This window comes from Gobio gobio (genome assembly GCF_949357685.1).
Source record: "Gobio gobio genome assembly, chromosome: 12".
In the NCBI taxonomy this organism is placed as follows: Eukaryota; Metazoa; Chordata; class Actinopteri; order Cypriniformes; family Gobionidae; genus Gobio; species Gobio gobio.
The window spans coordinates 9,941,452-9,954,790 of NC_137105.1; the positions used below are offsets into that span (position 1 = coordinate 9,941,452).

The 13,339-nt window shown below is 39.3% G+C and overlaps 1 protein-coding gene across 7 annotated transcripts in view; it reads right to left on the bottom strand.

Moving 5' to 3' along the window:
• The window catches only part of afdna (afadin, adherens junction formation factor a), a 168,933-nt gene that overhangs the window by 77,334 nt on the left and 78,260 nt on the right, over positions 1-13,339 (bottom strand). For all 7 annotated transcript variants that reach the window (XR_013817697.1, XM_079832080.1, XM_079832081.1 and 4 more), the window contains exons 2-6: positions 10,811-11,006; positions 8,117-8,229; positions 4,771-4,931; positions 4,395-4,555; positions 135-292 (exon numbers count right to left, since the gene is read on the bottom strand). Coding sequence is in view for 6 of the 7 variants with exons in the window: in XM_079832080.1 (XP_079688206.1) it covers positions 135-292; positions 4,395-4,555; positions 4,771-4,931; positions 8,117-8,229; positions 10,811-11,006 (789 nt within the window). In the remaining variant the exon portion in view is untranslated. The remainder of the gene's footprint in view (positions 1-134; positions 293-4,394; positions 4,556-4,770; positions 4,932-8,116; positions 8,230-10,810; positions 11,007-13,339) is intronic.

A 13,339-nucleotide genomic window follows, 5' to 3' on the forward strand; every position in this document is an offset into this window, starting at 1 on the left:
TTATACTATTTTTAAATCCATCCTGCAGATATTTAAAACACTGTCAGACGATGCTACACCATCAAATTTTTCATAAGGAAGAACAACTCTCTGAAAGCATCTCCTCGGAAAGCTAAAACTGTGTTAAACCTCACCTGGGCGATGCAGTAATCTCTAGGGTTTTCCTTCTCCAGACCGTATTTCTCCAGAGCCTCGGCTACAGCAAAGTCAGCCATATCAGTAGTTGAGAGCAGGATGGTCTTGTAGGGAATGTTGGGCTTCAGACTATCAGCGTAGATCCTCAGAGTCCCTCCTAAATGAGAGAGATAGTATCAAAGAGAATTAAGAACTAATAGTGTAGATTAGCGGTAGACTGATATATCGGTGAGGCCAATTAATTAGATGATACTTGGCTTTTCCAGATTATCAGAATTGGCTGATAATCATGCATATTAACTTGCATCTTGTGTCAGCTCCAAAAGCAGACCGATATATTGGAATGGTCAATTTGTTGACCAATACTTGGCATTTTGATAACTTGCGTCAGCTAAAAAAAAAAAAAAACTGATGACAATGTAAGTGTGGTGTGAAAAAGTGTTTACCCCTTGTTAAATGTGAATCAAAGATGGCTGTAAAAAAATTAATCTGCTTTGTTAATCCATCTTAAAGGTGCACTATGTAAAAAATGTTCAGTAAAATATTCCAAAACCACTAGGCCAGTGTTTTATATTTTGTTCAGTTGAGTCCAACTACTTGTAAATAGTGAGAAAACTGCTATTTTAACCAAGGAACCGGGACGTATGAGTGAGTCGCCTGTCAATGGCGTCATATCTGCGTTACCCTCGGTTTCGGTTTATTATGCAGAACCGCTTTACTCTCACTGCAGTGTGAACAAATGTGTCATAGCAGCCGCTGAGCGAACGCACAGAGTAACATTATAACATCATTAACACACTCAGATGTATCTAATATGATAAACAGAGCTGCATTACCTCATACTCATGACCGGAGCATCGGAAGTGGCGCTTGCCACTGTGCATTATAAAAAAAGTCCTGTTTTTGTTATGAATAGGCGACCTCTAGTGGATGGAAAAGTCACATAGTGCACCTTTAAGCTGCCAAAAAAAGCGCATTTTTTTGTTTCATCTGACCATAGAACCAGTCTCGTTTTAAGTTCCAGTACTGTCAGTTACTTTTCAAACGTTTTATGGACAGATGAAACAAAAACAAAAAAGCTTTTTTGGCAGCAAACACTTAAGATAGGTTTGGTGCACACAGGGATAAAATACTAGTGATGCACCAATCATGATTTTACATGGCCGATTCCGATTTTTTTCAAGAAAACTATCCGATTTCTGTTTTGTTTTTTTTGTTTTTTACACAATAAAATAATGAAAGTATACATGAACAAGATGTTTATTTGGTATGTAACAGGCTAAATTGGCTTTTGGCTAATGAAAATAAGTCAGCAATCTGAAATTAACGGGAAATTGAATTGGAAATTAAAAGGCTGAAAGGTGAAATTAAAGGCAACAACTGCATATTCTGCAATCCAAACAAAGATTTTACTTAAATCAGCATTTGTTTTTAAATTCAGTGTAAAGGAAAAAAAGTCTTTACCAGTGAAATTAAATAAAACCAAAGTATATAATTGTTCCAAAGTGTTAAATCAAATAATGTTTAGTGCAACGAGAAAAACTAAGATGCTACAGAGCAGGCCGGTTCCGATTTTTGGCCGGTCAACCGGTGCATCGCTATAAAGTAACCCATGTGTAAAATGAAATACTCTGCTGTATCTTTAATGCTGTCTGTGGGCCTAATTTTCTGCAAGAGGTCCTGGACATCTTGTTCAGATTCATGGCATCATGGATTTGATCAAATACCAACAGATAAAAAATAATAATAAAAAACCTGAGAGCCTGTGCTACAAATCTTATAATCTGCCATGTTTGGATCTTCCAACAGGACAGCGATCCAAAAACAAACATCAAAATCAAAACAAAAAATGGGTCACTGAGCACAAAACCAAGCATCTGCAATTGCCATCCCAGTCCCTGACATGAACTCTATATGAAGAGAAGAAGCACCAACATGGATCTGGGAATCTGAAGGAAACTCATTCATCAGGAATTATAGGAGAAGACTCAGAGCTGCTATCTTGGCAAAAGGAGGTTGCAAAAAGTATTTAATAAAAGGGGGCAAATAACTGTTCCCAACGCGTCCCAATTCTTTTACTTCTTTATTTTTATTTTTAAAATGTCAAAAGGATTAACAATGCAGATTTATTTTTTACAACCATCTTTGAACAAATTTAACAAGGGGGCAAACACTTTTTAATGCTTTTAAACCACTGTATAATGCTGAGATACACAAAGAGAAATTTTGCTCCTAAAACACCCTCCTATATTCGTAATAATCATGTTGGTTGTGCCCAAAGTAGGTTGTAGAATTGTATTATCATCGCAGCACACACAGCGTGAGAACTCAAACGTCCCCAACACTGGCATCTAAACCCCGCCGCGTGCTTGACTAAGCCTCTTTAACCATTTCACACACTGCTGAACTCTCGCCGGACGGGGTGAATATTATGAGTAACCTATGTGTGTCACATTGAGGATTTGCCTCCGGTTTAAACCCTCAGCAGCAGACATACGTTATTATCCTGATTACATAAGCTCGGAAAATCTAAACATCCGTGTCTGTCCAGAACAGAAAGGCTATTTTGGTGTCGGTGTAAACAGAGCTAGAATATAAAGTTTTATGTTGAGGCTTGGAACGTTTCCCACTTGAAAGTAGGTGGTTCTTTGGCAAAAGGTCCCAACAAGTGCAATGGACCTGCCAGGGTTCTGGTTTAGTGCTTTTATTTTAAAATTACAGTTTACGGTATCCCATGGAGACATATTGCTGACATCATAGCCCATTTTGCATGGAAAACAAACGGATGGACCTTTTTTTTTTTGGACCAAATTATTTCTAGATCCAGACCTTATGCACCAGAGAAATGAGTGCGCAGCCATCTTTAGAACGTCTGCTCTTTGCGGCAGCTCTGCATATTTCTGTGGCATCGCTGTCAAAGACTAATTAGCGGATGAAGAGGATTTACTTATTGAGTTAATCGAAAGTTATTATGATCATTAATGTTTGAAGCGGATGTCATAAATGTCAGTAGACCGAGAAGATTTTAAAGCCAGCGGTTCATTCATAAATCCGTAAGATCCTACCTTCATGCTGTGGAAATACACACCGGAGGACAGAACACAACGAGTGCAGTGCTGAAAAGGGGCGGGGCTACATACGGTCTATATAGCATTAAAATAATATATTTATAGTCTAGAAATGCTGTGCAAAGAACACATTTAACTTATAAATGCAACAAAAACGAAATATGCATGGTTAAAGGACTTAACATGAACTTTTTGCTCACTAGCCACTGTGCCTAGAGGTTTTTCAAAGTTACTAACCACTCAGCATTTTCACTGGCCACAATTTTGACATTGATACCATGGGGGAAAAACTGCCATATAGATATTTTTAATATTATCTCATAATTTGGCTTTCACTTTTAGACATGATGCACAGATCCATTATACTGTTACACATGCGTTTAACTGTTTACGTTCACTTAAAACATAACTGATATGAATACTTGCCAAGACCAGCATTTTGACATTATTTTGTGTGTATTTGACTGTTTAAGCGCAATAAGCAGCGAAAACAAACTCAATTTAGTACAGAGAGGTGGCTTTATGTGCGTGCACTTTGGGTGTGAGCACAACATCTACGGGAATGATTACAATTATTCGCAATACGCGCAATCCCACAGCGAAATTCAAACTCTGTAACACCAGCAGTATTTATCCGGGGCAAATGAAACGAGTGAGTGAGGGGAGGCGGGTTTGTGTGTCACTGTCGGAGAGATGAGAGTGCGAGAAAGCGGTATCGTGTATCTGTTCTGTGGAAAATTAGCATTTCAGATATTTCAGTATCGATATGAATCGAAAAATCTATATTTTTGACAACACTATATTGCACTTATTTTATTATTTCAGACGCGCTTTTAAAAAGCGTACAATAAAAAAAACACAAAAGTGACTAGTAGGAGTGACTGCGTTACACGCCACTGCTGAAATCCACCTGCATTTGGTGGGATGGCGGGTGTTAATGTCAAGACCTGCATGGTTATGTTATTATGCTCATGTTTGTGTTCTCAGAAAAACAAACACGTTCTGCTTGTGCAGCTTAGAGTTTCAATAATTGGTCTTAAGACTTCCATATGCAAATAAGCTCCGTCATGATTGACTAGCCTCTTCGCATGCAAAATAAGCAACAATGCATTCTACTGAATAATCTGCCATGTAAATACAGGTGGTGGCATGTCAATGTAGATAATGTTTATGTAGTAGTGCCGTACAAACCTGAGTCTGGCCGGCCGTCTCCGCTGCGGAATTCCTGCATCCTCTTCTCTAGCTTCTGCTGTCGTCTCCTCTTCATCACCACCTCTGGGTTAGAAATGGTCCGTGTGAAACTGGTCTCTGGCATGTCTTTATATACCTCAGCAGCCAACCTGGAGTTCTCTCTATCAGGAAGAGAGCCATAGACAAAAAAGGTTAAAGACGGTCACAGAAATCAGAAATCACCACAGAAAGCGAAACCAAAAATGTTCTTTTTTTGTGAGTGGATTTAGTTTTGAAGATGGTCTTATACTTTCTTTTACGCACAACCTAATTCTTACTAAAAGACTATTGCCTTTTATGTGCCCATCTATCATACAAGGCATATCATAGTCCTCACCCATCCTCTCGGTTCAGCGTAAGATCGTCTCCATCTGGAATTCTGGAAAAGGCCTCCTTCTCCCTCTTCTTCTCTTTCTTCTTCTCCTTCTTGGACAGTGTTCTTTTGAAGTTCTGGATCACCCCCTCCTTCTCCTTCTCAGGGCCATTTGTCAGTGCTCTCTGGTGGAGTGATCGAGAGGAAAAATAAAAAAGAGAGATGTTGAGAAAAACTGGTTATGGCTAGACCCACATGGATTTTATTCGGAATAGTAGAATTAATACAGAAAATTCTTAGCAACCTCTTTCATGTTTATTTGTTTTTCCATTATTGGAACTATATTCTGAATAAATGTCTAAAATTTACCTGTAAAAATTCAATATTAAAGGAACACTCCACTTTATTTTGAAAATAGGCTCCTTTTCCAACTCCCCTAGAGTTAAACAGTTGAGTTTTACCGTTTTCGAATCCATTCAGCCGATCTCCGGGTCTGGCGGTAGCACTTTTAGCATAGCTTGGCATAGATCATTGAATCTGATTAGACCGTTAGCATCTCGCTCAAAAATGACAAAAGAGTTTTGATATTTTTCCTACAGACTCTTCTATAGTTACATCGTGTACTAAGACCGACAGAAAATGAAAAGTTATGATTTTCTAGGCCAGTATGGCTAGGAACTATACTCTCATTCCTGCGTAACAATCAAGGAACTCAATGGGTGCAGCGGCGCAATGATAATAGGCTAACTGCCGTCAACATAACCAACGTGACAACCTGCTTGCACAGAGAGCATGCTGGGGACTATTTTCAGGCGCTGTGTAATATCATTGCTCCTGCTGCACCCATGGTACGTAAAATTATTAAACATTTGATTTAATATTAAATTGTTTTAAGTAATATTTTTCATTTTTAACTTTTATTAGTTAAATGGGAGAAAGACTAATGCTGAATTATGTGGAACAATATATTGATTTCAGTTCATAACACAGCTGTGAATGTGATTTTGCAATGCATCATAGGAAACAATCCAGAATTTGTTTCAGAGGGATTTCAAAATGTTGCAATATGAATGAATAATAAAGGCCAAAGCAAGGATTGCAGAGTTCATGTTCAAGCATCCTGAACAAGTTACTCTACAAAAGAGCGGCCAGACACAGATGTCACAACACCACTTCAGCGCCACATCATCAAATGGTTGAGCTGAGAGCAACTGAATAGCTCATTTTAAGAAAGTATTCAGTTCGCAGATTGATATAAGCAATCCGTCCTACATTACTGACATGATCCAATATTTGCAAGCTCCTGGTAACACTTCTCCTCCTTATTTCGCAATGTGGAAGTTAGTCATTTTCTGTGAATGCGTGAGATTTCTGATTCATTAGCTGTTATAGATTAACTACAAGAATAACAAAGTGCTGTAAACAGTAAAGCTATTTGTGTTACAAACCAGTGTGTTTATGATTAAGATGATACATTAAAATAATATAACAAATACCAGTCTGCAATATTAAGCAGCTTAACAGACCGTTTTTGTACAGCTAAAATAACTAAGTAAATGACACCAGAAGACTCGCACATTCAAGTTATAATTAACCATATCCGTTCTTACGTTAAAAATAAGGTAGAGAGCAAAATGCATTCTGATAGTTGCTTGTTTGTATATTTAAAGTCAGCTTTTATCCATCTCTTGCAAATGATCTTAGTAGACAAATGCCAATGTTCTATTCTGTGTGTGTAAAGGTTTGTAGCAAATCTAAGGTGATAAAAACATGAATAAAACATTTAAACTGGCATCTTCTCATCCTGAGATGCTCCCAAATTTTAGTGCAAACAGTTGCCACAAGTACTTACAGTGGCAAGAAAAAGTATGTGAACCACCATAATTTTAAGAGAGAATAAAGTTGTTATTTTGCATGTTATTTTTAATGTAGTACTGTCCTGAATAAGATATTTTACATACTTTTTTTTAATTAATTTTTTTATACATATAGTCATATACATATATTCATGAGTCCCTTGTTTGTATTGATCAGTTAAACTGTCCAATGTTCTACAGAAAAATCCTCCAGGTCCTGCACATTCTTCAGTTTTCCAGCATTTTTTACATATTTGAACCCTCTCCAGCAGTGACTGTATGATTTTGAGATCCATCTTTTCACACTGAGGACGACTGAGGGACATAAACACAACTATTAAAAAAGGTCCAAACATTCACTAATGCTCCAGAAGGAAACACGACGCATTAAGAGCCGGGGGGTGAACACGTATTGAATTGGAAGATCAAGGTAAATTGTACTCAATTTGTCTTCTGGAAAACATGCAAGTATCTTCTGTTGCTTCTCATACAGTCACTGCTGGAGAGGGATCAAATATGCAAAATATGCTGGAAAACTGAAGAATGTGCAGGACCTGGAGGATTTTTCTGAAGAACATTGGTCAGTTTAACTGCTCAGGACAAACAAGGGACTCAAGAACAACCATCACAAAACAAACACACACAAAAACAGCTGTGGATCATCCAGGGTACGACACACAGTATTGAGAATTAATGGTTCAAAAACTTTTGAACAGGGTTATTTTAATCAATTCAGACTATATGTAAAAAAAAATGTATGTAAAAAATCTTATCCAGGACTGTACTAAATAAAAAATAACATGCATTTTTTATGGTCTCTTTTATATAGTTAAAATTATTCACATTTTCACAGATTCTGCAAGTGGTTCACGTACTTTTTCTTGCCACTGTATGTTGATGACGGAGGGTGGAATCCAACTTTAGATCGGACTGAGCAATCGAACCAAGTGTGAAAACAGCCTAAAACGCAGAAAATTGTTGGGATCTACCACCCACACACCTAAATACACACATTCTTGCAGACTCAGACAGTCCTAGCTCTGAGTTTATGTCTCTTTGGGGAGTATTGCTGCACACAACGCTAAGAGCCACTGAAGTGAAGAGAAAGAGAGAGAGAGAGAGAGAGAGAGAGAGAGAGAGACAGACGGAGTAAAACGGAAAAAAAAGAGAATTGATCTGCTCCAGTTAAGCGAGGAAATGAAGTGTCTGCTGATGCCTGTGTGTTTGTATGTCCTGAGAGGGTTTTTAACCGACGTGCAATGGGCCGGCTTGCGGAGGAGATGGTTTTAGGGCCCGTCTGAACAGCAGGGGACTAAAAAAGCTGTTCCAACATAATCAAGAGCAGAAAACTCAACCAGAACAAACACAGACACCCTCAGTGAATCATTGCAAAACTACAGCTCCTGCATTCAAGCAGGACAAACCACAGAATCAGGCTCTGTGAACGCGAGTCGGCGGGGTGGGTTTGTTTACTAACTTTTGATCTGGTCCCTCTCTCATCCGCGTTTCCTCACCTTGGGCATGATGTCATTCTCGTTCTTGAGAACGAAGCGGCCCTCTCTGTCGTCTTTGTTCCAGTTCAGCTGCACGACCAGTGGTTTCTCGTCCAAGTCAAGTTTCCTCTCTTCTGTCACAGAGACAGATTATGCCAGTCAGAAATTCACCTCTCTATAGACATTAATCAGAGTAGACTGAAACGAAAATGAGGCTACAGTCCAAATGGGTCTCATTCTTTTCTAAATGATATGATATTACTCATAAGAAGAGTTTAAAAGATTTGACAGAAACTTGCTCATGAAACTCTGCTCATGTTTTGTGAATAAGACCCAAAGTTGTGCTATTCGCAGATATTTTGTGAATTACGGATAATTTTGTCCTCTGGAAACTTGGACTATATGGACTATAACTCCAGAAAAATAAACCTTCCTGACAGACATATCATATATACAAAAACTACATTAAAAATACATTCTAAAGATAAAAGGAAGAGCAAATATGAAATGTGCCATCAAATGCAACCAGATAAACTCAAATTTAAATATTAAGTCCGGAAACATACTCTGGAATTCATACTCTGGTTTCATTATGAACTACATCTTGTATTGCTAAGTGTCAGAAGATAAACAAGCATAAAGCATAAAGCATAAAGCCGGGTGACGAGCATAAAGCCGGGTGCACACTGTGCGATTTTGGCCACGATTTGGCCGTCTGAGACAAATTTTGCAAATCCTAAAAGATTCCTTAGACCCTAGACTAAAATCTGAGGTCTTTGATCGTTAGTTTGACATGTTCACCGGCAGCCGATTAATGAGCGCTGCGATCAATTTTTACCTCAGACGAAATTCTGGCAGTGTCAGAAGATTTGGCGCACAATCCCGCAGTGTGACTTCTCCTACGACGACCGTCAAATTATCGTTTTTCAAAACAAACTATGACCAAAATGAGCGGTAGAGATTTCTTTGTAGCGACCTTTTCAGTCCCGCGTGTAGGGCTGTCAACGAATATTCTAAATTCGAATATATATTCGAATAGTTTTTAAAAAACGAATTTCGAAGGTGAAAATTAATATTCGAATAAACAAAAAAATGTGGGGGGAAAAACGCCCGCGGTAGTAGAGGCGTGGCTGTCTGCTTTGCGAGTGGGCGCGCTAGCCTGGCCTGAAGCCTTGTGTACTTTGGCCCGTCTCCAGAGCGCGAGCCTCCGCTGACTGCGCGCGCTCCTCCCCAAACGGACGAGGCGTTTATATTTGACGCGCTCGGCGTTGTGCTTTTCTTTGAAACGACAGATGGCGACTCGGAGTAATTGTTCTATAAACTATCAGGAAAAGCGTCGAGAAGAAGTGGGCTAATGTACACAGGTGACGATATTTATTTTAGTACACTTCACCGAAAACCACACTACAAAAGAATCATGTAAAACAGATCAAAATAAACCTTGATATTACTTGTGACATGAGAACAAAATGTATGTAGAAATGTAACGTTAACTTATACAACTCAATTTATGATATCTAAATGTTTCCTAATTTCACTAAACACTTTAGGGAGTTTTCACTTAGTTTCGTGAACTTTTCTTTATTAAACGGGCTTTTTTATGCTTTTGTAGGCTCGTTTTGTAAATATAAGCAACTAATTTGTATGTGCAAACTGGACCACCCTTACTTTGCATCGCCCGCCACAAGCTCTCTGTCTGCAACACGCGAGGCCATAACGGAGAAATTAGTTTAGTTCATTTGTAAGGACATGAGAGCGATCAGTGTCGTGGATAGGGCAGGCTTCAGGGAGTTCTGTCAAGCAATGGAACCGAGGTACTGACTGAATAGATATTGCATGAATGAAGGATAAATGCACTGCTTCCACTGGTTTGATTATTTACCGTTTCATGTCAAGGAAAAGTTCCATGTTTAGCACAGCTCGCTCGGAGCGTTCAATAATATGCTGTAAAACTTATATTAATATTTGTTTCAATCACTGAATGAAGCCTGCTATATTTGGGACAAGAGTCGTGACCTTAAATTGCTTACACACATTTTGAGACTGATCAAGAGTTTTGTGCGTGTTCATTTAAACCGTTATGCGCAGAGAGGGTGAGGGCGAGAGAGAGTGAGGTCTGCGGTCTTTAGCCATTAGTGATTTACTTGTTTTTGTGTAGGTAATACGTTGTCAAATATGTTTAAACTTAAATAGACTACCTATATAAGTAGTTATGTGTCTTTTGTATTCATTTGTCCTGTTATTGACGTAATGCGCGTCATTGATAAAATGCGCAACCAGATGTTCGAATAGTTCGAATATTCGTGCTTTATTTAGAGGGAATATTCGAACGTCATTTTTGAGCAATTTTGACAGCCCTACCCGTGTGTAATGCAGCTCACTGTCACCGAACGCGTCATTGACTGATGATATATAACCGTTTTTAGCACGCCTTGACTATTGTACAGTCTGACATTAATGACAACTTAGATCTTACAGTGTGACATGGGTTACAGCGGGGATCATGTTTGCACAGTCTTTTACGTTTGTTCCTTGTCAGACTATTATAAAATTGCACGGCGTGCCCCCGGCTTAAGCGAAAATCTTGCCGACCCCAAACTTTTGAATGATAGTGTATATTTCATGACAAATTCATTACAACTTCTGAAAGTATTCATTGTAAAAAGTCACAAAATGGCATTTTTATGGGGCATTTTCTGTGTTCCCATGACTCACCGCCACTGACGTGGACCTCATAGAGGGAGTATTTAGGAGAAGACAGCATCCTCATGTCGGGTCTGAACTTCTCTGCCAGCGTCTCGATCACATCCTGCGTGGTGGCTGTGCTGGACACTCGGATACACTTTGTGGCAAAGTTCCCCGCCACGCGGTCCTGGAAGTAAAAGCGCATCACGCCATGGAACTCCAAGTCCTGGTGGAAGAAGAAAAAAACAACAACAATCAGTTCATGGCGTTTCAACACTCATCCCTCTACAGTACATGCACTTTTAAAGAGCATCTGCAACATTCAGATTCACATTCAGCCTGCAGAAAAAGTTCATCTCTTGCCAATCTGCGGTTGAATCTAGCAGTAGGCTACATCTGTACCATCTCTGTTGTGTGAACAAACAAGCAGCTCGGTGTGGCAACATTAAACTCGTAACCTCTAGCGGAGGCTGATATTTGAGCTGGCCAAGCAGGATGTATCTGGGACGAGAGGACAGCAGCCTTAGGACAACAGTGAAGACGTGCTTGAAGAAGCCTTTGTGTCTTTATAATAGAGGAGCAGGCTATTAGCATTCACTGATATTGTCTGATTATACCACAGGAATATGAGCATCAAGAGTGTTTTACACTCATCTCGATGAGCTGTAACACCACACCACGGATACACAACTCAATCACACTACACGCTGTCGTTCCCGGACACACCCGACCACACGCCTGCTTGTGTGCCACATTGTCTTACAGATGAGATTTCTGGACCCTCAGGGTCATGATGCAGCAAGCATCAAACAATGCATTCTGCTTTCAAAATTATATTTAGCAAAAAAATGTGTATTACAATTGTCCAGCACAGACATGAATGAGATGTGCCCCAGTCAAATTTTCTTCAGAATATTTAAAAATAATAATAATAATCATTAAACTATAATGATGCCATACAACCAAAAGCATCTATACCATAATGGAAAAGTAGATACAAATGACATGAAATAGCTGTTGCTATTTCTTTATAGTATTCACAAGAACTTTATAGTATTCATAAGGATTTGATTTGGGGATACTGCACCTTTTGACCAATGAACTGCCATGACTTTTTCCGGATCTTTCCAATTGTGTACAGATAAAGATATATACAAATATCTATACTTTTTTTTCACAATCCGTCTTGCTTCAATAGCCGCTTTAGAAAAAGTGCCTTGATGTCTTAAAGCCCCCAATGAGCAAGGGGAAAAACGTAGTGGAGGGAAACAAAGGAAACAAAGGCTCATTTCGGAGCATAATAAATACACGAAACACAGATACGGGAAAACATTTTGGGATTCTTTCTAATTCCTAAAACGTGAATGTGTGTGCGATAGGTGTGACTTCAAACATCAAGAGAACAAACGCCATGGCAACCAGAACAATGAGTGTCAGGAGAGTCACCATGTGTTTCCTCAAAACACAAAGGGCCATTTCCTGTCAGCTCTAGTGTGTACGCCAATTTCAGTCGGTTTGATTCGATCGGTAACAAAAGGCCTAATAAAAAAAATAAATAAATCAACTAGCATTACAGTGAATTTACCACCGTTATGGGCCGTTGCTAGAAACAATAATACAAAAAATAATAATACAATTTATAAAACAACACTGAAAATAATGCATCAGTTAAATGTCTTAAAAATCACAAAAAAACATCAGATTTGAGAACCAGAACAGTTCAGTTTAACATGCTGGATTGTACTAGACTTCATATAGTTCAATTATCTAGCACGCACAGACACGGAAAGACAGCAGAACACTCTTCAGCTTCACACAAGAATGTCTTTGAAGCGCGGTGAGAGGGTTTGCTGATGAAAAGGAGACATATGAGTGCTACGGCTGACTGTTTGCCCCCCGCCGTCCCACCTTTGACCTTGGAACTCTAAACCCTGCTGGAGAAAACTCATCCCAGCTTTATCATCATGCATACAGAGGGACGCACAGTCTGAAGCCCTGCACTGTGCAGTGGAGCTCATAAATCAGTTATGGGGCGGGTGGCGGCCTTTCATCTCTTATCCATTTGAATTTCAGGAATTCGAGTCAAACCTTCCATCCAGCGTACGATCATCACGCTCGTCTGCTGAGGACCATAAATATGTCAACTGTCACCGCATTCGGCATATGGAAAAACACGTGTGGAGCAACTGGAGAAATATCAGATGTGGAATTTGTAAAATTCCCCAAAACCTTGATGATACCTGATCCATTCAGGGAAGCTGGGGTCCCTTGGTGGTGGTTAAACTACAGTTTTCATGCATTATGGTTTTCCAGAGGTGGAAAGTGCACATTTGATAAACAGTACGCTCTATGCATGGAAAGATCCTTTCAGGCACAAAGATAAAAAAGCAGGGAAGAGGCTATGCATGTAAGAAATGGTGAAATCATACCAGCAGGGGGCGACGACAGGTTATTACAGGCTTCATGCAAATCACCAGACAGTTTGACAACTACAAGCTTATGAGCTCATAGGTCTATCTCAACGTGGAGAAAAAGCATAATAAAACATGTCAGCGGAGA